At 40.3% G+C, this 24,905-nt stretch overlaps 2 protein-coding genes across 4 annotated transcripts in view; both read left to right on the top strand.

The window, feature by feature from the left end:
* CPE (carboxypeptidase E) overlaps positions 1–24,137 on the top strand; it is a 51,977-nt gene extending 27,840 nt beyond the window's left edge. Inside the window, exons 2-9 of the mRNA XM_069950183.1 lie at positions 1,520–1,716; positions 4,465–4,632; positions 5,767–5,884; positions 9,797–9,979; positions 14,503–14,642; positions 16,790–16,889; positions 18,646–18,764; positions 21,867–24,137. Coding sequence (XP_069806284.1) covers positions 1,520–1,716; positions 4,465–4,632; positions 5,767–5,884; positions 9,797–9,979; positions 14,503–14,642; positions 16,790–16,889; positions 18,646–18,764; positions 21,867–21,965 — 1,124 coding nt within the window. The 3' untranslated portion in view covers positions 21,966–24,137. The remainder of the gene's footprint in view (positions 1–1,519; positions 1,717–4,464; positions 4,633–5,766; positions 5,885–9,796; positions 9,980–14,502; positions 14,643–16,789; positions 16,890–18,645; positions 18,765–21,866) is intronic.
* AVEN (apoptosis and caspase activation inhibitor) overlaps positions 1–24,905 on the top strand; it is a 350,669-nt gene that overhangs the window by 201,183 nt on the left and 124,581 nt on the right. The window lies entirely within an intron of this gene.

The following is a 24,905-nucleotide window of genomic DNA, read 5'->3' as shown; positions in this document are numbered from 1 at the left end:
AGTGATTACAAACCTAATGATATCCAGGTATTTTGAGGGAAAAGTAGGGATCCTGGTTATAGAGTTGTCTATTGTGCTAAAAAATATGGCCAAAGTATAATGAGATGCCTCTTTGAGTATCATATGTAAGAAGATCTGGGGCCTCAGTTACTTTGATTTACAGGCGGCTACAATACATATTTTTAATGATACATTTAATGTACAGAACATAAAGAAAAATGAGCTTATTTATAGAAATCCATTGCCTATTTTTAAAGAAAGGTTTTCATATATGGTTTTATTTTCAACTATACATTATTCCTTTATAAACATTTAATGGAGCTACTTTCCCACTTGATGGTATTATGGTTTTACTATACCACTAAGGCACTAGGAGGATTCTACAATTATAGTTAATTAAATGTCCCATTACAATAATAAAAGCACTCAGAGAGCTATATCCTGCAGCTGGGAACATGTGCCTAAACTTTCACAAAGCTTTATTTAACCACATCTGCAATACAGCTGTCTTCTATTACTGTCTTACGTCTTCAGCAATGTTGTACTGTGATCTTTTAGATGTAATACAACTGGCTGCAGATTGTAACCACAACCAAGGCCACCTTATGGTGTGTTACATGTTCACATTTTAGCTAGGAATGGATTTGAAAATAGGGAAAGTCTTGTTTTTCCTTTATGCGTGTCCTCTATGATCTGTTCCTGGCTTTGTTTTAATACATGCATATATATCCTGAGGCCTGACATTTCTCTGAAGTGTATGTGGGCTATAAAACTCTTCTAAGCAGGATCATGTTTCGCTCTGATCGGTGCCTTGTAATAATATAACTCAGTTTTGCCTGTTATACTTCAGTGTTGTATCAGAGGAAGGAAAAAAAATCAAAAGGTCCCCACCTTTGAACCACCATAGGCTGTATCCATAATTTCCTGGCAGCCTTAGGGCTGCATCCAACTTCTCCAGCTGCCGAGAGTCAAATGCCAAGTGAGCGCATATGGATGAACCTGAATGTTCGGCAAGTTTGCTAAACACTAGTTACTAGTTTTGGCTTAGTGGCCTCATGTATGGATATTACATTCTATCTGCAACACTGGGGATGTGAAATGGCCAAAAAGACATTTTATCAATTTACAGGGCCAAATATTATATCCTGTAGTATTTTAAGTCATATTTGAAATTGTATACCGTCCCACATGCACATGGAAAAATATTCTAAGTACATTTCCATCTGTTCCATCTGAAGGTGGTCCAAAAATAAAATCTTTTCCCAAGAAATACAAAGGCTGTAGTAAGGCTTTATATAAGGTGTCACCGTGTCAGCTCTGCAGAATAATAAAACATGCACAGACAACATACAAAACTAAATCTGTTACTGACTAAATGGTACACTTCTAATATATATACAATATCATCTACAGCCAAGCGGTAATCAGAAAAACAAATGTCATACAATGCCTTTTTAAGATAGAGAGTGCTATTATCTAGAGGAACGTTTGTTAAAACTGATAATCTGATGTCTTACAGGTGAACCTGAATTTAAGTATGTTGGCAACATGCATGGGAATGAAGCTGTGGGGAGAGAACTTCTTATTTATTTTGCCCAGTATCTCTGCAATGAATACCAGAAAGGCAACGAGACAATCATCAATCTGATCCACAACACCCGTATACACATCATGCCTTCCATGAACCCTGATGGGTTTGAAAAAGCTGCTCAGCAAGTAAGTGGATACAAATATATATATCTTGTAATACGGATGTTGTTTCTGTAGCAACATGCCTCCTCTCCACCCGGTACGATTCATGTACAGGACGCTTGTACGGAGCCCTGTATAGCAATCAGGGAAAAAGAGATGGATTATAGGTGTACAAACAGCAAGTAAAGTAGGGAAAGGTATTGTCGATATTTAGTTTCTTATACTTTATCTGCTGGGGTCTGCAGCTCCGTATCTCATACGGAGCTAAAAAGTTTTCTATAAATCTCATAAATAAAGAATTGGATAACTTAAAAGGCCACCAAAAAAAGTGTGTGTGGAGAAGGCCTTAAAAGGGAACAGAGGTGAAAATTGTGGTTTTTTTTGTGTTTTCTAGATAACATAAAAATGATGTGACACCTGTACATTAAGGTTTATTATATCTATCAATTTGGCCCATCTTGTGTTACCCAAGGTGGTTATAAAGTTTGTGTCATATCATTCATTTAAATACGCTTATTAAAGTGTTTGTGTGTATCATTAGGTATCATATGCTGAGAGCAAACAGCCAGAGCGCCACAGGGCAAACAGAAGGAAATCAGCTGCTGTTGTCAAGTGCCACTGAATAGTTGCAGCTATGCTGATAGAAGTGACCTAGAGTCATTGCTCACCTCCTAGTCATATCCAATGTAGCCAATACAAACAGCCGGGATACATTGCAGCAAATTATCAGTGAAAAGTTGGCTGCTGCTAGAGCTGTTTTAGATTTACAACCTATCCACTTTTAGGTTTTGTTCACACAACATTTTTTCAGCTCCATTTAAAATGATGTCCGTCATTTTGAGTTTAAAAGCAGAGGTCATAGTCTGGCCGCACGTCAGTGCAATGATGGCTGTTGGTATATTATTGTAGTTCAGGTGGACTAATTGGCCTTTGGCTGTGTCTTTAATTGAAAAGTCCATTAAATTAATAAAAACGTTGAAAGGACGGTGAAAAAAGAAAAACTGAATGTGAACAACAACAAAAAATGTCCGCTGTTTGCAGTAAACGTCTGAAAATAATTGACATGATCATTATTTTGACGTCCACGTAGACAAGGCCTGTAGTTTTATACAGTCTGTGCATTGGACGTCAGTCATCCCATTGATGTTAAAGTAAATTAAATTGCGGCTATAACGGACCTCTCATAAAACAGAAAAAGAGGATGCCTTTTCTTGTTTTTTGACGTTGTGTGTACATAGCCTTAGGCTGCCAGTAGGACCAGCAGAGTACTTGTTTACTGGCACTTTTGCTGGGGTTCCATTCAAACACTAATAGTATGTTTGCATAGAGAGATTTATCTGACAGATTTTGGAAGCCAAAGCCAGAAGAGGAGAAATCTCAGTATTTCTAGTATGACCTGTTCTGTTTATAGTCTGTTCCTGGCTTTGGCTTCAAAGATCCGTCAGACAAATATCTCTGTGTAAATGCACCCTAACTCATGCAGACGTATACCTAAGAGATCCCATTAACTTCAATGGAAATCATCAGGTTTCCATTTATTTTGCAGAATTGGAGTGTACAAAAGAAATACTTCTTGCTGTATTTTTTTGACTGCTTAGATCCTGTGAAATACTTAGAACTTGTGACAGAGGTTCCTGATCAGAGCCCCAGCAGAAGTGTGAACTGGCTTTACACAGGTGTGATATAGCCCCAGCAGAATGTGCAGTGCTAACATGGAAGCAAAATATGTCCACATTATAAACATTTTAAACCGGTGTGTTCTCACAATGAGAATTTTTTTGCAGAAATATGCTTGAAATCCTTATTAAATGCCCAGCCATAAAATTCTAATCTATAACAGGGGGAAAAAAAGTGACAAGTCCATGAGGGAACCATGACAGGTTCCTACACTCACACTCAGCTCTATTGAATGGGGCTAATTCTGCACGCCATTCTGTGTTATCAAACTGCAAACTAGTATCAGAAATCCCACAGTCAGCCTTGGATTTCCGGAACATATTCCAGATTCCTATTCACAACATAAACAATCCGAGGATATAATGGTTTACCTTTAAAAGAAACAAACTATTCAATTCAAATCCCTTTTTTTGATTATTTATATTTTAGGCATATAATCTTACTAAAACTGTCTTTTCCTGTATACCTACTGTATGTTGAAAATTGTGTTTCCTTTGACATTTGAGGTCCGCTTGCACCACCTACTGGTCCTCGGGTTTTGTCCAGATTATAAGAACGCATGTGGACGCATGTTTTTTTTGTTTTTTTTAAACACTGCTTCCAGATGTTATATGGGAGTCAGTATACCTGCAACGCTTTCTATTTGTTTGTTTTTTCTCCCTGGTGTGGTACTTTTGAGGTCGGGGTAGTTCTTTTCAAACTGCAGCATGCTGTAACTATGCCATTTTTCCTTCCACTGACCTACAGTACATAGTGTGCATTTTTCTATGTTTTTTTTCCACATTACTCATTGGAAACCCTAGAATAATGTGATCAAAGGATCACATGACTTTTAATGAGAAAATGCAACTGACAAATTTCACAACATTTTGCGCTAAAAACAGCAAAAAAATTTATTATCGGTAACAAAAAAGTAGCGTTTTTGTGGTGTTTTTTTAGGGCAAAAAAACGCAATACAAAAAGTATGTGTGACAGTAGTCTAATAGAGAATGTCTTAAATATTTTAAATAAAAATATGTATTATTGTATTGTATTATCTTACATGTCTTTAGTCAATGCAATGTGACTTATTTTTTTATTTATCTTTTGCCCAAGCCTGGAGATATAAAGGACTGGTTTGTTGGCCGTAGTAATGCACAAGGTATAGATCTAAATAGAAATTTCCCAGATCTGGACCGGATTGTCTACATTAATGAGCGAGATGGAGGAACCAACAACCACTTGCTGCAGAATCTAAAGAAGTCAGTTGACCAGAACACTAAGGTATCTAAAATCTTGTGCAGTGACATCTAGTTATGGAAAAAGTGTTACTGAGAACATCATGTAGAAAGTTATAGTATTATAGACTAAAATATATGCAAAAATACCTTTTAGGCTGTGTTCCCACAACATCTTTTTTTGGCTGTTTGAGTCCAAATAATATTTCATAATGATGGCTGTCATTTGTACAATATCAACTGTTATTATAAAAAAACAGCTGTTATTTGGAACCATACAGCCAAAAAAAGACGTTGTTGGAAGACAGGGAGGGATACCGCGGTGGAGAGTTCCACTGTGGAATTCTGCCAGTTTTACTCTGTGTGAACTGGCCCTAAGTTCTCAAGCTGGCCATACATTATGGATTTCAAATGTTCATAAATTGATGGTTTGTAAGAGGTTGTCTTTGAAAGTCAGTCAAACATGTGATGTCCAGTAGCTTCCCAATGTTGCAGCTACATCATGCCGCTGTTAAAAATCTCATGCGCGATGGCTGTGACTTACACCCACTTCCTCTCCTCTCAGAAGGTAGACTTACAAGACATGGCAAGAGAGGAAGTAAGAGCTGGGAAGTAGAAGGCATTTCTGTTTTCTGCTTCCTGAACAATCCCTTTGTACTAAAGGAAAACTATTAGTAGATTTGTTACGAACCTGCTGATAGTTCCTGGGGGCCACTTACATCTTCTACTGGTCACAGTCTTCTTTCGCTTTTAAGTCCTGCCATTTTTGCAATATTCAATCTGATAAAAATATGCAGGTTAACTCTTTAGGAGCACTGGGGGCTCCTCGGCCCTCCAGAGTACTGTGCCGCCGGCTACTCATATGCTACTCATGCATATTACACCCTACTGCTTATGCATATGCATAAGTATGCACAAGTATATGAGTCGGAGGGCGGGCCAAAAAGTGCTCTGGGGGGCTGAGAAACGCCCCCATTGCACCTAACAAGTTGATTTGAATATTTTTATCATATTGAATATCGTGAAAATGGCGAGATTTACAAGCGTAAGAAGACCGGCACCAGTAAGTGGAAGTGAGCAGCCACTGGGAACTATCAGCAGGTTCATATACACGAACCTGCTTTTAAAATCAAGGCAACATCAGGTGGTATTATGGTAACGATCGACTTTCATTTTGCAGCTTGCCCCTGAAACCAAAGCAATAATTCACTGGATAATGGATATTCCCTTTGTACTTTCTGCCAATCTACATGGAGGTGATCTTGTGGCCAATTATCCATATGACAAGACTCGAAGTGGTAAGTGTTATCTACGTCTGTACCCTATGTTGATGCTCACCCCTATACACATAAATACCAGATCTCAGCCCTGGACACCTTTTTATTTATTTTTTAAATTAATCTTTATTTGTATAACAATTAGAACAGTAACAACCCTTTTGGCTAGTACAGAGCCAACCACTATAATAATTAACTATATTAACCTCTGCTAATGACATCTCAATGGGATCTGCTGCGGGGAACCAGCGGTAGGTGAGTATCCCCCCCCCTTTTTTTCTACGGCCCCGGCAATATATAAAATTTAATCAACGTGTGTAAAATAGAACCTTGTGTAAACTGCCTATAGCAACCAGTCACAGCTCAGCTTTATGATCTGGTAAAATAAAAGCTGAGCTTTGCTATAGGCAGTTTACACAGTTTCAGTTTCACACCATTTGATAAATCTGTGTCACTATAAGCTCATGCCTTAGGAAATACCATCAATATTTTATCAGTATGGCCATGTTCTCACACAGTGTTTTGGTCAGTATTTTGAAATCAAAACCAGGAGTGGATTGAAAACACAGAAAGGCTATGTTCGCCATTTAATGGCAAATAACAGCCGGTATTTCAAAACAACGGCTGTTTTTTTTTTTTTAAAGTAACAGCAATTATTTGCCAATAATAGTGGCCATCCACTCAATTTCAACAGTGTGTGAACATAGTCTTTCTGTGTTTTTAGTCCACTCCTGGTTTTGGTTGCAAAATACTGACCAAAATACTGAGCAAAAATACTGTGTGGGAACATAGCCTTACGCCATGTTTACACAGTGTATTCTTTTAAACAGACGATGTCTGACATCTTTACTTTGCCAATACTGCAGTATCGGCCGAATAAACATGACTTGATTTTAATTGTAATGCAGGCACATTCGGGTGTGCCTGCACTCCAATTAGCCATGGACTACAATGTAAAGTACGGCCGGGAGCTGTACTTTACACTATGAGCCCAGGCTATTTTGTACAGCCGCTGTTCACTGAATCGACAAAATCGACCTGTCAATTATATAGGTACACTACACTATGGCTGTGGTTCCATACATTGTAATGTTATTGATAGCTGTCAATAATCAATGGCTGTTGCAACCTGCAAGAACGGGCACTGTTAATTGCTAAAATACAGTGTGTAAACGTGGCCTAAAGCTAGATTAACATAAAATTAGAACCCTCCCTTTCTTAAATCAATGAAAAACTGCACTTTTTAGTCTCTAAATAAATTATTGCATGTTTGTCACTTTCTAAATACAGGACTGTCCACTCACATGCATTCCTAATTATGGGTATGTCCACAGCTCACTTGCACCCGCACGCATCTCCACCAGTGCCATAGATTCCATTCTATGCAAAGGAGGATTCTGCCGTCACCCAAAGAATGAACCGAGTGAGGAGAGACCCTCGTTATGGCTTCTCTTCAAACACTTTATTAGTTACAGATGCTCATTGTTTGTTAGGTCTTGTGTTGCTTTTGAGAATCTGTTTACAGGCAGTGAAGACGCACATGTGTTAATAGGCAGCCATGTAGTCATGTGTGCCAGCATTTGGGATCAGTGATTGCATATTTTAGTATCTCACCAATTAGAGAACTGAGCTATATTCCAACATAATCTTACATAGACACATAACAGAACAAAGGAGGTACATGCAGCTAAGTCCTCACCTGTAGTAAATTGTGTTGTTTTGGGGGGCTAAGGTTAAGTACAGGGTTATCGTAAATGTAACAGTTTAACCCCTTCAGGACCAGTCAACTTGGGGCCTTAAAGTGATATTCCCATAGCCAACATTTATGGCAGATCCACAGCATATGTCATAAATGTCTTGTAGGTGCAAGTCTCGGGCTATGTTCACACATCGTGAATAGGTAAAATACATACATAATTTTGAGGTAAGAATACGGCCATATTTGCAGTATTAGGCTATGTTCACACAACGTATGTGTTGTAGAAATCACGGCCGTTGCAACAACGGCCATGATTTATACAGCACACACGTTGTATGTGAAAGCATAGAATCCCGTCCGGATTGTATACACATAGTATACGCTCCGGCCGGGATCCCTAGCGGTGCCGCAAGAAACTGACATGTCAGCTTGTCAGTGCACACAGTGGAGCGTGCGGCTCTGGCCACACGCTCCATTGTGAGCAGCATCCAAATTCAGCAGTAGTAAAGATCATCCAGCTGGTACTGCAGTACCAGCCAGGATGATCTTTTTTGACACAGCCTGTGTCTTACAACATGTGAACATGGCTTTAGGCTATGTTTACGCACAATATTTTTGGTCAGTATTTTGCAACCAAAACAAGGAGTGGATTGAAAACACAGAAAGGCTATGTTCACACACTATTAAAATTGAGTGGATGGCCGCCATTTAATGGCAAATAATCGCTGCTGTTTTAAAATATCGGGAATTATTTGCCATTAAATGACGGCCATCTACTCAATTTTAACAGTGTGTGAACATGGGGTCCATTCACAAAACTTGTTGGATGCTTGTCTTTACTCTTAGGCTTCTGTCAGACACAAGTTTTGTATGGTGCTGAAAATATGCCACAAAAAGACTATGAAAAGACATTTTTTGTGCTGAAAAGACGCCACTAAAAACACCCAAAAAACTTAAGCAGTTTTTTTTTAATTCTTTTTTTTTTTCCACTTCAGTATGTTATAATATAGGCATTTTTTTCCCTGGCATTTTATCCCATGGTTCCAGGATTTCTATTGAAGGATCAGGTGACATGCATATAGACATGTCATTTATTTCCAGTGTTTTTTCCCACCTAAAGAGGTCTATGGGAGGAAAAATCTAACTATTTATTTTTTAAGCAACATTTGGAGCACTGCCCTGCCCTCAGAGCGCAAAGCAGCCTGCTCCTTCTAATAATAATCAAAGGAGCGGATGGGGTAGATTGGTGCGATAGGGGTGTGGCAGTGCTCGTAACGGTGCTCCTGACTGAGAATTACACTGCTAACAGAACAAGAATGTCGCAGAGCAGGAAGGTAATAAACACACCGTCCTCCTCTGCGCCCTGTGCGCAATAAGGGGGCTATCAGTAGGTTAGATTCATCTAACCTGCTGATAGTTCCCCCTAAACAAAACTGCCAAGGAGCACAAAAAATGCTACAATACCCTAAAGAAACCCCAAACACAAAAACACCATGTGGATATGGCAATTCATATTTTCATATTAACTAGCATCCGGTTGTTGAACCAAAAATTACATTATAATTGGAGTTTTTTTGTTTTTTTATTTGCAAACCCCCCCACTCTGACAGCATCCTTAATGACTCTAAAAAGGAAAAGTTCTACAGCTTTCTAATATACTCTGCTTTTAACTCTTTGCCATTTTTTAAGATATAAGTTTCCTGTCAGTGAATGGGAACAGTTGCAATATAAATGAATGTTATGTTATGCCATATTCCGCCATCTGCCTGAAGAATGAGCGGGTTAATTCTTCAGGTGCACGGTAGAATCTGGCAAACCATAGAACAAAGCCAATAGGGGCAGCAGAGATGCGCACACCCACCAGCGTCCACGAGTGCGAGATGCGGAATCTGAGGTGGGTGTTCCGTCAGGATTCCGTAGTGTGCACATACCCTAATAAGGACAAAGCAGAAATACAAAAATCCTCACAAGTAAAGACACAGCAATGGCACTCACCAAATCTTATTTTTGGTGCTTTATTAAGGCGAAAAATAGCTTTACTTGTGAGGATTCCTATACATGTTTATATGGATTGAGCCCCACTGATATTGGCGTGGGACTACACGGGACTGATGTGTTTGTGCAATGCTGTGCCTTATGTGCATTCTCTATTGAGTAGTAATAAATACAAAAATACTTTTTATAGGCGTCCATGGTTTTTAATGTTTTTTAAATTATTTTATTTAATTTTGCAGGAAGTGCTCATGAATACAGCGCTTGTCCTGATGACAGCATTTTTCAGAGTTTGGCCCGTTCATATTCTTCCCTCAACCCAGCGATGTCTGACCCAAACAGGACACCATGTCGCAAGAATGATGATGAAAGCAGCTTTGTTGATGGAACCACTAATGGTGCAGCTTGGTACAGTGTTCCTGGAGGTAAGACTAACCCAAGGAAGTCATAGGATGATGGCTCACAGCTTATGCGTGTATATTAATGAGCCTGATATACTTTAAGTTTTAAATAGTTTAGTTATTGAAAACTTTTCCTTCACCAGTTGAAAATTTTCTAATTATTTTAAACTGATAAAATTAATAATAAAGTACAGAATCAATACAACTTTTGCACAAGTGAGGCAAAGACAAAAAAACATGGTACAGGACCAGAGAAAAGGGACTTGCCCAGCCTGTATAATGAAGCCCAGAACAGGCTGACTAAACAAAAATCATCTCAAACTACTTCTTATAAGCACATATGCAGATGATGACAATATGCATTGAATGACAAAGGTTAATAACCCACTGCATAGTGAGGTTCTGTAGAGGTTTTGAAGATGATAGGGCTCAATGAAAATAGGAAAAGGACAGATGTCAATGAATAGAAGGTCCTCTGGGGTTACTTTAAGATAGGGTAGGGGAACTAAATGGCTGGTGTCCACCACTAGAATGTACAGAATGGCAAGCAACTTGAGGGGCTAACACATGCATACAGAGTTCTATAGGAGAAGTCTGACAAAATTTTTGTATTGCCCCCCAAAAGTTATACAAATTACCAATATACACTTATTATGGGAAATGCCTATAAAGTGCTTTTTTCCCTGCACTTACTACTGTATCAATGCTTTACTTCCTGGATAGTATGGTGATGTCACGACCCGACTCCCAGAGCTGTGCGGGCTGTGGCTGCTGAAGAGGATGATGGCAGAGGGATACTCAGTGTCCCTTCAGTGCCCTTTGTCCTCCTGCCATCATCCTCTCCAGCAGCCACAGTTAAAAGGGATTCTTTCACCTCTAAAATGCTTCCTAAACTTAAGTTATCAGTTGATAGATTATACAAAGTTGATTCTGAATCTGCAATTTTTATCTTTCTACATGCTTCCATTCTTTTGCTATAAGCCTAGAATCGAAGGAGTCTAAGTAGTCCTCTCCATTATATTCTTGAGCTAAGTAGTCCTCTCTATACATCAACATGCCCAGTTTGCAGGCTTACAGAAATTTAAAAGTGTAGAAAGAAACAAATTACAGATTTGGAGTCATCATTGTTTATCCGATTTACAGACGACTTGAGGGTGGTCCCTTTAACTTCTTATGCACTGAGGTAAAATCATGACCACTACATGCAAGGAATCTATGCAACTCATAGCATGTAAGAAGGAACAACATTGCACTCACCAGTAAAAGCAATTCAAAAAGTTTATTCCATATGTGCAAGTGGCATCAGGTGTGCACGAGTATGAGGGCAACAGCTTCTTCACACGTGACTAGTGTGCTTTCTCACAGCCCATGCCATGCCATTCCTTCTTACATGCTATAGATCAGGGGTGTCTAACTCAAATACACAGTTGGCCAAAATAAAAAAAATTGGACAAAGTTTCGGGCCAACCTTGATAATTATTAAAGCGCGAATGCTGCTGTGCTAGCACTGTCAGAGCAGCGCGCGTTGTTCCTGGAACTGTCAGTGTGTGTGTCTCCCAGCCCCTTGCACTATGATAAATAACATGACATGATAAATTGCTATGACATGATTAAATCCCAACCCATATAATAGCCAATCCTCCAAAAATTGCCCCACATATTAGCCAGCCCTTCCAATAGTGCCCAAATAGTAGCCAGCCCCCCAAGTTTCCCATATAGTAGCCTCCCCAATAGTCTTATATAGTAACCAGCCCTCCTCCATAGTCTCTTATATAGTAGCCAGCCCTCCCTCATAGTCTCATATGGTAGCCAGCCCTCCCCCATAGTCTCATATGGTATCCAGCCCTCCCCCATAGTCTCATATGGTATCCAGCCCTCCCCCATAGTCTCATATAGTAGCCAGCCCTCCCCTATAGTCTCATATAGTAGCCAGCCCACCCCTATAGTCTCATATAGTAGCCAGCCCTCCCCTATAGTCTCATATAGTAGCCAGCCCTCCCCCATAGTCTCATATGGTATCCAGCCCTCCCCCATAGTCTCATATAGTAGCCAGCCCTCCCCTATAGTCTCATATAGTAGCCAGCCCATCCCATAGTCTCCTATATAGTAGCCAGCCCTCTCCCATAGTCTCATATAGTAGCCAGCCCTCCCCAACAATCTCATATAGTAGCAGCCAGCCCTCCCCAATAGTCTCATGTAGTAGCCAACTCTCCCCAATAGTCTCTTATATAGTAGCCAACCCTCCACAATAGTCTCTTATATAGTAGCCAGCCCTCCCCAATAGTCTCATGTAGTAGCCAGACCTCCCCAGTAGTCTCATGTAGTAGCCAGGCCTCCCCATAGTAAATTATATAGTAGCCAGCCCTCCCCAATAGTCTCATATAGTAGCCAACCCTCCCCCATAGTCTCTTATATAGTAACCAGCCCTCCCCAATAGTCTCATATAGTAGCCAGCCCTCCCCCATAGTCTCTTATATAGTAGCCATGGTGGGCCAGATGTAATTAAAACTCTAAGTCGCCTTCTTCTGATGTTCTGGTGTTCTTCTGATAGGTGATTGATCTGTGGAGCTCTCTTACCCCATTGGCAGCCCGACAATTTGAGCACCAGGTGCCAAAGGGTCTGAGGCAGATGCTTGGCTGTATACATTACCTTCTGTGGTAGTGCACTGTATTATTGGAACAATCAGAAGATCGCTTGTGAAAGCCCTCTCAAGGGAATCTGTCTGCAGTCGGACCTAGCCCAAGTTGCTGACAGTGTTATTTAGGTCACAGCACCCTATTCAACATGTTACCTGTAGCTTATCCGTTCATGTAGCAGAAAATGTGCAATCTTAGTGTGACCAAGCATCACAAAGTAGTCGTGGCTCTCCAGGCGCGCTGCGCTCTGTCACGCCTCCTGCTCTGTTCCTAATCCCTCCTCCATTTGAATAATAATTTCATATTTGTCTCTGATTCCTGCACTGCTGATGACGTGTACATCCTGCATCCCAAACTCATTCAAGTGCTGTTGCCAGGAAGATCTGCGCATACATGCTGGGCAGTGAAATTATTATGATGAAATTATTATTCAAATGGAGGAGGGAGGAGGAACCAAGGAGGAGGTGTGACAGTGCCCCACGGCCGGAGGGCCGCAACTCCGCTTTGACACTTGGTCACACAAGATTGCACATTTTCTGCTTTATGGACAGATAAGCTACAGGCACCATGTGGAATAGGGTGCCAAGACCTATATAACACTGTCAGCAACTCGGGTCCTGTCCAAGTGCTGACAGTATCAGTTGTAGTTGAAAGTAGAAAAAAAGGCCAACACAATGGTAACTCAATGGTAAATTTATATATAACATTTCTATATGACTTTTATTCTGTACTAAGCTAGTAAAATTTATATGAATTTGGTATGGCTGTAATCATACTGACCCAGAGAATACAACCATAGTGTTATCTTTACCACACTGTGTAAATTTAAAGCAAAAGGAGAAAAAAAAACGATTATCATCCCTCCCCCCCCCCATCCCCCCGAAAAAAAAGATACTAAAATGTAATCAGTTCCACAACCTGTAACCTGTTCCACAAAAAACAAGCCCCCATGAGGCTGTGTTGACAAAAAAAATGAAAAAGTTATAGGGCTTAGAATGAGACAGACACAGGGAGTAATAAGAGATAGGCAAAATGACAGCAAACTGTAAAACACTATTTAGTGAAATCATATTCAAATCCTCAAGGTGAACTAAATAATTAATTAAAAAAGGGAAGAGAAAATAAGAAAAAATAAATATAAAAATTCAACAGCATACTGTGAGCAGAAAAAGACCTCCTGGCCCATCTAGTCTGCCCTTTTAGTATTTCCTTTATTACCTTAGGATAGATATGTTTATCCCAGACAGGCCTATATTCACTTGTGGATTTACCAAACACATCTGTAAAGTAATATTTTCTCATGTTGCTTCTGATCTTTCCCCCAACTAACCTCCATATGTGTCCCTATGTTCTTGTATTTAGTTTTTTATGAACACTTCCCTCATAAACCTTATTTAGTCCTTTAACATTTAAAGTTCTTAGTCATGTCCCCTTTCCCTTCTTTCCTCCACGCTATACAGGTTTAGTTCCTTAAAGGATTTAGCCAGTGTTAGAAAAACATTGCCACTTTCTTCCAGAGACGACATGACTGGATAACCCCTTTAAAGGGGACCTATCATTTTGCGCATGCAGCAGAATACCCTTTCATAACCCTGGCAGGTCGCAGTCTGCTTCTGAGGCAAGAGGTATAGGGAATTGCTGGAAGCTCAGATGGGAACAGGTCCTTAGGTCTTTCCTGAATGTTTCTCCATGTTCACCATTTCTTAGCTCTTCTCTAGTTCTTTGGACCACATGCCCATTTCAAATAAGAAACTAACTTTCAGCAAAAAACATAATTGGAATCGTTGTCTGAAAATGTTCCTTCTGTTTAATGATAAGGTTAGGTTCTAAGGTTTCATTATACGGTTTTACATGCCATACCTTTGTTGGTTTTCCTGTCTGCTGTTAAACCCCTGTGGTGTGATTTCCAGGTATGCAGGACTTCAACTACCTGAGCAGTAATTGTTTTGAGATAACTGTGGAGCTGAGCTGTGACAAATTTCCAACCGAGGAATTGCTGAAGAATTACTGGGAAGAAAACAAGGAGTCACTGGTGAATTATATCAAACAGGTATAATGTAAGATTATAATTCTTTACAGAAGCAGAGCGGAAGGAGTTTTTTTGTCCCAGGGACCAGCCCTTTGTATATTTTTCGTTTACAGTAGCTACAGTTATTTTTAGTCCCCAGTCGAGCATGTGCAGAGGCTCCATAGTACTTTAAAGGGGTTATCCAGCGTTATAAAAACATGGGCACATTCTTCTAGAGACAGCGCCACTCTTCTCTCCAGTTTGGGTGGGGTTTTGCTTTTCATTTCCATTTAAGTCAATGGAGCTTAATTGCAAATCACACCTGAACTGGAGACAAGAGCCATGATTTTCTAACGCTGGATAACTCCTTTTACTGAAGCTGCAGCATTGGCGTTGATAGCATTCACAAGTGGCACATGTGTGGTTCCACCTCTATTTGGTTCTATTTACTTTTTGGTGTAATATGGTGGCTAAGCATGCACAGTACAGGTCCCTTTGTTTCCTGTTGCAGACAGCTCCATAGAAACGGGCAACACTATCTGAACTACATCCATTGCCCTATTCCATCAGAGACTGTCTTATAAATGCAAAGAGATGAGCGAACCCCAAGCGTGCGGCATTTGATTACCGGTGGCTGAAGAAGTTGGATGCAGCCTGGAGGAGTCCTGGAAAACATGGATACAGCATATGGCTGTATCCATGTTTTCCAGACAGCCTTGGTGCTGCATTCAACTTCTTCAGCCAGTACACCAGTCACGTCTGTTCTCAGAATACTTCTAATAAATTCCTACAACAACTGATAGCTCTCACCAAAGTATAATAAACAATGTAAAATTTATTGAAAATTCATATGACATACATAAAAACACATGTTTATAAAAATCAAAGATGATGGTATTGACAGATTTGCACAGACGACGTAGGTGGGCCACAGAGATCACCAGGACATGATTGAACAATTTGGGGAAGCGTAATATGGTTACTCTAGCAACCAAACAAAAGAGATTGGTAAAGTGCACAGTGCTGCAGGACCCAGTGTCCGATATAAATAATATAGCAGTAATAAAGGTATACACTAAAGTGCACAGTGCTGAAAGGATGCTATGTACAGAGTCTACAATATATGGGCGGCTATAATAGTTGTAAACATATAAGGTAATAGGAACAATGCCTGGCCAGCTTCCAAACTAATAACATGCAAGAGTGCAGGGTATACCTCAAGTCCGGTGACTTGGTCCTCCTCCTCCCCCAACGCACGTTTCGCGTTAGCTTGATCACCGTGGCTTCGGTGTGAGCTAACAGTTGTTGTAGGAATTTACTGTTTCAGAGATTCTATTAGTACGTATATGTTCAGTGCCACGTCTAATTTAACGAAAGCAGATTTTTTAAAATGGTGCAAAAAAGCTCAAAAAAGCACAAAGCCAAGATGCAAATGTAAAGAGGCACCATTTTAATGGGTGACATGGCACTACTACTTGTCCGCTCCAAATTTATGACGGTGCATGCGCCATTCTAATCAATTTATCTCTCTCAATGCAGAAAGTGTACTATAAGGATACATTTACATGTACCGTATCACAGCAGATTACACACTGCAAGTTTCTTGCCTGAGTTCCAATGCGATATTGATCACTGTTAAAGTCTATGGCACTCTGTCCTCACAGCAGATTTTTATGCCGCTGAGAGAATATACAGTGCCAAAGTTAACTATTTAGCTGCTGTGATCATTAATCAGTATCGCAGTGGATTTAAGTGTAAAACTTGCAGCATGAAATCTGCTGTGATACAGTACTTGTGAATAGACACTAGGGTGGCATTCCCCAACTCCTGTCCCCATGGATCACCTACAGGATTTGAGGACATGCCACACAAAGAATAGTTGTGATAATACCTGATGCACTGACTTTAATTACAGTATATCCACTGTGAAATATTAAGGAAATCCTCAAAACATGACCTGCTGATGCTTCTTGAGCACTGGAGTTGGGAAACGCTGCTATTAGGGAATAAGGTGGTGCAATAGCTCAAAAAACATAGAATAAACCTTTGTGCATTACGGTACAATACTTCTGTAGTCATTTCTACCTTTGTCTACTAGCCTTTACGCTATGTATTACATGGCACAACTTATATATTTCAACAGTGCTATCATTTTTGTAATCCAATAAATAAACATTTGTGTTTTTCAGGTGCATCGTGGGGTGAAAGGATTTGTCAGAGATCACCAGGGAAATCCAATTGCTAATGCAACAATATCTGTAGATGGAATCAACCATGATGTGACTTCAGGTGTGCTTTGCTGAACAATTTTTACATGGTGCAGTGCTAGGTGTCCACAATACCAAAAGGAAAAAGCGTCCAACTTTCCCGCAATCCAACCTCAGTATTTTTCAATCACTTAGAGACTTTATTTCAAGTATCCATGACACTTAGACTCTGTAAACACTTCAAAAGCCCTAATCTGCAGTGCATTTCCAGTGCTTTATCCTCATATTTGCCGCAAGTAAGGCCATGTGCACATATTGAACGTTCAATTACTATTTAAGCTGAAAAGCTGCTGGAAAAACCACTGCAGTGAGTTAAATGTCATGGAAACTTGAGGTAAATGCTTAAAATGATTGCAAGATACTGATGTCGGATAGTTTCTTTTGAAAAGGCAGCGCTAGGTATAAGATGGAAAAGATGAGAATGTCAAGGGCCACTTGAAAATGTTAACTCGGCTTTATTCACAGCAGTATTCTTGTCAGTATTTTACATCAAAACAGAAGCAGATACCAAAGCATGAAAGAGGTACAAATCTTGGTTTTTCTTTTGTGCAAAATACTGATCAGACTATGTCTGGCCTAACTAGAGAGGAAATAAATGAACAGCCCCATGAAGCATACAGTATCAAGCATCTGTACTAACATAATTGAATACAAGCAGGGAGATGAGCTGCCGATAAATGATCATTTATTGGCCTGCTCCAAAGATGTGATCAGCCAACAAGCAAGCGATTTCCCGCTCCTCGGCTGATTGCTGTGCCTTTTACACAGGCCAATATCAGCTGAAGGAGCGTTTTTAGGAACGCTCTTTGATGATTATTGGCCTGTGTAAATGGGCCCTAAAGTGGTACTCTGGAGAAATTTTCTTTCTAATAAACTGGTGTCGGAAAGTTATATAGATTTGTAATTTACTTCTGTTTCAAAATCTCAAGTCTTCCAGTACTTATCAGCTGCTGTATGTCCTGCAGGAAGTTGTGTATGCTTTTCGGTCTGACGCAGAGCTCTTTTCTGCCACCTTTGTCCTTGATAGGAACTGTCCAGGGCAATAGCAAATCCCCTTAAAAAATATTTAACGCTTTGGACAGTTCCTGTCACAGACAGAGGTGGCAGCTGAGAGGACCGTGTCAGACATTTCTCCCATGTTCTCCTTTAAGAGTTTGGAGGGAATGTGCTGTCCATGTTAGAGTTTGTGAGGTAAAGGGAACTTTTTCATGATGGAAAATGCAAAGCTATGCCAGTGGACCAGTGTAGAGATTCACATTTGGGGTACAACAAACTTGTAACAATGGATGGATGCTGATGTACTTAAAAACATATACATATTACATTATCAAAAAAATAAGGATATAATAATGTTAAAAAACATTACCTACCTCCACCAGATGATGCGGATATACAGTGCACTTATATCTAAAGGAAGAAACAGTAATACATAGTACACCTGGTCCGCCGCTACACTAGGGATGGAGCCGACTACTAACAGCTCTGTTCTCACTGTATAGGGGTGTCAGATGTCCGTATCCCACAGATGAACTATTGATAGCTTATCCTGTGAATATCCCAGACTACCTCTTTAAAAACGTTGCCACATGTGCTTCCTGCATTTTCATCCACTTGAGTTCTAGTATTTAGCTGATCACCTGTGGGTCCTCATTAGAGAAGCCTTCCCCCGACCATTATAAATAATGTACACGTATGTGTACAGCTAAATTCCAAAACTTAAGTGTTCAATTTAAATGAGTTCTTTTCATTGATTACATCTGTTTTTCTTTTAACCAAAGCTAAGGATGGGGACTACTGGAGGCTGCTTTCCCCTGGGAACTACAAAGTCACAGCCTCAGCTCCAGGCTTCCTTGCAATCACTAAAAAAGTAGCTGTTGCCTATAGCCCTGCTACTAAGGTAAGTAGCTGGTAATAATCTTCTAAATATCATATTATACTATACTGCTATATTAGATTACTGAGGTTTTCCCTCAGTATTTAATACTTCTTCTCTTGCTTGTTTTTTTTATCTCCCTTCTACTATAACTTTGCCATGCATAAACTGCCTTTGCTGAGAAGAGAAAACTGGGCACCCAAACGTTTGTAGTGAAAACTGCTTTTCATAAATTACATTTATAGCTCACAATAATAACTAAACTGAAAGCCACAGACATATTGTAAAAATTTCATATAGAAACAAGTCAAAAGATATTGAATATATAAAAAAAAAAACTAAAAATAAATTTATGTATACCTGATGTATGTTCAGGTTTGCACACTTTCTGCAGGTTCGGTTATTCCGCTGCGAGTATGTAGCCAGCGCTACCAGAATAATACATTACCAGGCTGCTTGCTGCTCAGGCTCCCGGCTACTGGTCTCGTGCTCACCCAATCAGTGTGCAGCCCCGCACTGATACATCCCCAAGGCCGATGTTCCGAAGGTTACTGGTCCCTGACATGCAGGGCTGCTAGTGACATGATGACCTCAAAGAAACTGCCCATTCAGCCAATCACAGAATTCCTGTTGGAAATGGGGCAGGGGACCACTTTTCTATTGCCCTGACACTATTTTAAGACTTTGTCTGAGGCTGGACAACCCATTTAACAGGGATTATAGGATGCACAATTACCACTGCTTCACAGGACCTGTTTTTAATTTTATTTATTTATACTTCATTTGAATACATATATATATATATATATATATATATATATTGTGACAATCTGGGGGTTACTCACTTGCTGGGATCGCCATCTCCTGGGCCTGAGACGGTTGGCACATCACAAATTGCAGTCCAGTCAGTGCTGTATACTTTATACTGACCTCAGTCAGCTTTATTTATCCGTTCAAATAACACAAGACATAGGCAACACTGCCAATAAAATAAAACCTGGGCTGTCTAGCCACTGACTAACACATTACAGCTTCCCTAGCTGACTTTCTGAGCCTACTGCTCCACTTGACCAGGTACACTGGTCTCACCCAGACTTCTTGTCTGCAGCTCCCACAGGCCTAGTGCTGCCTGTTCTCCCACCCTGGGAGTCTTCACCTGGGAGCCATCACCTGGGCAGCTCTGGAGTCTCTAATAGAGCTCCACCAGGTGGTTTCAGAGCCTCATTAGCTCTAGGGCTGGAGTGGAGTATCTGGAACAGGAGCTCCACCTGAACTCCAATTCCCACTCCAGAGGCATAGAACTGCCTCTTACAGTCCCACCATGCCACAATATATATACACTCACCGGCCACTTAATTAGGTACACCATGCTAGTAACGGGTTGGACCCCCTTTTGCCTTCAGAACTGCCTCAATTCTTCGTGGCATACATTCAACAAGGTGCTGGAAGCATTCTTAAGAGATTTTGGTCCATATTGACATGATGGCATCACACAGTTGCCGCAGATTTGTCGGCTGCACATCCATGATGCGAATCTCCCGTTCCACCACATCCCAAAGATGCTCTATTGGATTGAGATCTGGTGACTGTGGAGGCCATTTGAGTACAGTGAACTCATTGTCATGTTCAAGAAACCAGTCTGAGATGATTCTAGCTTTATGACATGGCGCATTATCCTGCTGAAAGTAGCCATCAGATGTTGGGTACATTGTGTTCATAAAGGGATGGACATGGTCAGCAACAATACTCAGGGTGTGGCTGTGGCGTTGCAACGATGCTCAATTGGTACCAAGGGGCCCAAAGAGTGCCAAGAAAATATTCCCCACACCATGACACCACCACCACCAGCCTGAACCGTTGATACAAGGCAGGATGGATCCATGCTTTCATGTTGTTGACGCCAAATTCTGACCCTACCATCCGAATGTCGCAGCAGAAATCGAGACTCATCAGACCAGGCAACGTTTTTCCAGTCTTCTACTGTCCAATTTCGATGAGCTTGTGCAAATTGTAGCCTCAGTTTCCTGTTCTTAGCTGAAAGGAGTGGCACCCGGTGTGGTCTTCTGCTGCTGTAGCCCATCTGCCTCAAAGTTCGACGTACTGTGCGTTCAGAGATGCTCTTCTGCCTACCTTGGTTGTAACGGTTGGCTATTTGAGTCACTGTTGCCTTTCTATCAGCTCGAACCAGTCTGCCCATTCTCCTCTGACCTCTGGCATCAACAAGGCATTTCCGCCCACAGAACTGCCGCTCACTGGATGTTTTTTCTTTTTTGGACCATTCTCTGTAAACCCTAGAGATGGTTGTGTGTGAAAATCCCAGTAGATCAGCAGTTTCTGAACAACCATGCCACGTTCAAAGGCACTCAAATCACCTTTCTTCCCCATACTGATGCTCGGTTTGAACTGCAGGAGATTGTCTTGAGCATGTCTACATGCCTAAATGCACTGAGTTGCCGCCATGTGATTGGCTGATTAGAAATTAAGTGGTAACGTGCAGTTGGACAGGTGTACCTAATAAAGTGGCTGGTGAGTGTATATATATATATACCAACAAAACACAACAATCACTGAACTCAGGGTGAACAGTGAAAAATTCCAATGGAGTACTCATTTAAGAGTCTCCATTGCGTGTCCCATCCAAAATTTGAATATGCAAAAAAGGGGGTCCGTGGAGCCTCAGTTAAGAGTCTCAAAACATGGGAATAGCCAGATATCCCTCTCTCCAGAGAAGGAAGCCCATTTCCAAGGGGTGCCTCCTAGTGGGGAGAGCACCAAACCACCCTGATACGTATTCCCTCAGGTCCTCACTTTGTTGCGATCTTTGGGACCTAAATAGGGAAATACCAGGGTGGCCCCTCTAAGTCAAAGTCTAACTCTGTGGCGAGTATAACGACATAGGACAAGGGTTACCAAGGCTAGGCTTCCATCCACAGACTGCAGTTTCGGGGTATTTGCCCCTCGTCAGTGTGGAGCAGGATTCTGGCTACTGGGGCAATGATAAATTATATATATATAGTTTTTCCTTGATTGAATGCTTTTATGATTTGAATGATTTTATGCATTTATCCCCAATGGTATTATGTAGTCAATGCATATTCATTTACTCTTATTTTCCTATTAAAACAGATTGATTTTGATCTGGAATCATTATCAGAGAGGAAGGAAGAAGAAAAAGAAGAACTAATGGAATGGTGGAAGATGATGTCTCAGACTTTGAATTTTTAAAGAAGACGACTTACCACTGATATTAAATAAATTATATGTTGACTTGGTATGCAGTAATGTGGACTATATATTTATAGGAATGGATGTGTATAACAATGCATATACATCCTTGCATGCATGTTATATATGCTCATTCCTATAGATATTGGATAATGTGTCATTTTGAACTTTCAACCTCTGTTTACTTTGTTTTTGTGATAATCTGGATATGGATCTGCACTCTTTATAATTGCTAGGCTTTCAGCTAGGCTTACCGTAGAACTTGGCACAGAAAATCTGTGAGTACATGGCAGTGTTTGAGCAACAGTTTAGAGTTTTCTACCCAATGTCAAGAGTCACGAATGAAACAGTGAAAATTGAAATGCAATATTCTATGTTCAAGCCATGTGTTGTAGAGTACATATTAGTTTACACAATAGTATATAGCACAGCTGTTGCCAAAAATATCTTGGCAGTATGTATGTAGAAATGATGTCAGCTACTCTAGTGGAGGTCCTGGAAGAAGAGATATGATATGGGAGTTATTTCTTATTATTAAGCTTATACTGTAATTTCTTCCGTGGGCAACTGTGACTTGTACATTGATGCTGCCTCCAAAAAATGTATATTGATCCTAGATGACATTGTAATCAGCTACTAAACAGCCAGACGCAATAGAAAAATAAGCACAGTGATCGCTTCTCTTAGTCATTCCATATTGCTGGACTAAATAGTAGGTTCGTGGGTTGCATTGTTTTACACAGGGCAATGTCACAGAATTTTTTTTTATAGATTTCTATGCTTATCTGTTTATTGATGTTGCCTTGTTTCCTATCCAGCAGAACAGGAAAAAATAGATATCTTTTTAGTAACTGACTTTACTAAGCAGTAAAAACATGGGAAACACAATCCAGCTTCATCAAGGTAAAAACTTTTCTCCTTTATTGAAGTTAACAGCATAGGACATGCTCTTAAAGAGGCCCCATGGATTTGACATGCATTTAAACACCCTGCCATTTGTGTGTATTGACCTGTTCTGCGATAAACAGGCCAATTATACGATTATTGAAAAGACCATTGTACAAGAAGTGAGGCTTCTGCCATCTCTAAAGAAACTAAAATTTTAATAAACTAAAAATGTATTTTCTATGGATTGTGAAGCCAGGCAACAGCAATAAATAGATACAGTTTGTTTCTTGGACTGGGGTATATCACCTGAGGAATTACTGCTATAACATAATATACAGTAACATGGTAGAATACAGTTTTTGTTGTACACACAGATTAGAAAGACACCAAAACAGTGATGGCCCAGAGCAACATGTGATTAATATTTAGATCCCCCAAATAACTGGGAACACCCCGTAATTCCTGCCATAGGGTGGGGATTGCATAAACCTTATGCCTTTTAGTCTACTTCATGGAATTGTCCCATGAAATTCAGTACTGTTGTCAAGTATGGGATAGCTGAGCTTGAATTCCTGGGTTCTGTGGTCGGTTCTTATTGTATTAGATTCTTGGACATTTGGAGGCTTGCCCAACTTTATCCATACATATCTAAACAAGATGCAGGTATGATAGGAACTATATCTAAAATAAAAAGGGCAATTGGGGCATCATTGACCTTTGCATATGATGTATTACCTGAAGAGTCAAATATGATATAGTAAAATCCTGTTAAGTGCTGTTTAGGAGAATTTCCGCAGCCACAGCCTGACACTTAGTCCAGCATAAGTGGCAAGCATTGCATACTATATTGTAGGATTGATGAATACAGTCATTCCCAATCATCAGTGGCATTAGTTGATGTTCTATGTAGTAAATATACTTGTATGTTTCTTTCATTTATTAAATGACTATTTATGGCAATTGTATAATAGTAATATTTTACTACAAACTACGTGTGAATACAATCTTTGCCTTTATGAAGATGCAGTGAAACACTGTTGAACATTGGTGTGTTAAATGATCAATGCTTCTTCTACATGACCAGAAATGACTGACATGTTAATAAATAATATGTCCCATTCCCAAGTGTGTAAACTGCCATATGTTCTTGTGTATAGCAAAAGAAGACATTTCTGCTTCCAAAGTTCATCACCTGCGCATTGTCCTACTTGTGTAGTTTATAAATGCTCTGGGTGTATGTCCCTTCATTACTGTATTTATAAAGTATTGCTATATTTCCAGTCATTGTTTGCTGGATGTTAGCCATGGCTACGTACAACCTCTGGGATCTCACAGATTTACACAATAGCGCAAGCCTCATTTTGTGGCTTTAAATATTGTTAAATATTTAACAGTGGGACCACTACTGATCACAAGAGTGGGGGGGGGAGTTGTCCTGAAATTAAGGGTGCAGAAATGTTCTTTAGTCCCACAAAGAATGAATGGAGCTTTGGTTGGCACATTCATGGTGTCATCATTCATTTTGGGGAAAATTTTATTCCCTTGGATGGGAATACCCCTTTAAAGCGACTCTGCACCCACAATCTGTCCTTCACAAACCACTTGTACCTTCAGGTAGCTGCTTTTAATCCAAGTTTTGTCCCGGGGTCCGTTCAGCAGGTGATGCAGTTATTGTCCTAAAAAACTACTTTTAAAGTTGCAGCCCCATGTCAAATTGGCATGGCCTAAAAAGTCTGTGTATTAGGCTTGCACCGCCTCTACGTTCCTCCTCCCCCCCTCGCCCTCTTCACCATTAGAAATGCTCCAGGCAGGTTTTTTTTCCTTTCATCACCTGTGTGAACACTGCACATGTTGGATCGTTAAGGCACTTGCGCAGTGTTCAGACAAGTGAGGAATAGGAGAAATTCTGCCCAGGGGCATTCCTAATGGTGAAGAGGGTGGGGAGAAGGGATGGAGAGCCGGTGCAAGGTAAGGGCATACACACGCTAGGCCACACCAGTTTGGCACAGGGCTACAACTTTAAAAGTTGTTCTTTAGGACAAAAACTGCATC

The sequence above is a fragment of the Dendropsophus ebraccatus genome, chromosome 13 (assembly GCF_027789765.1).
Source record: "Dendropsophus ebraccatus isolate aDenEbr1 chromosome 13, aDenEbr1.pat, whole genome shotgun sequence".
Taxonomy (NCBI): Eukaryota; Metazoa; Chordata; class Amphibia; order Anura; family Hylidae; genus Dendropsophus; species Dendropsophus ebraccatus.
This window is presented reverse-complemented; position numbering and strand designations above follow the sequence as displayed.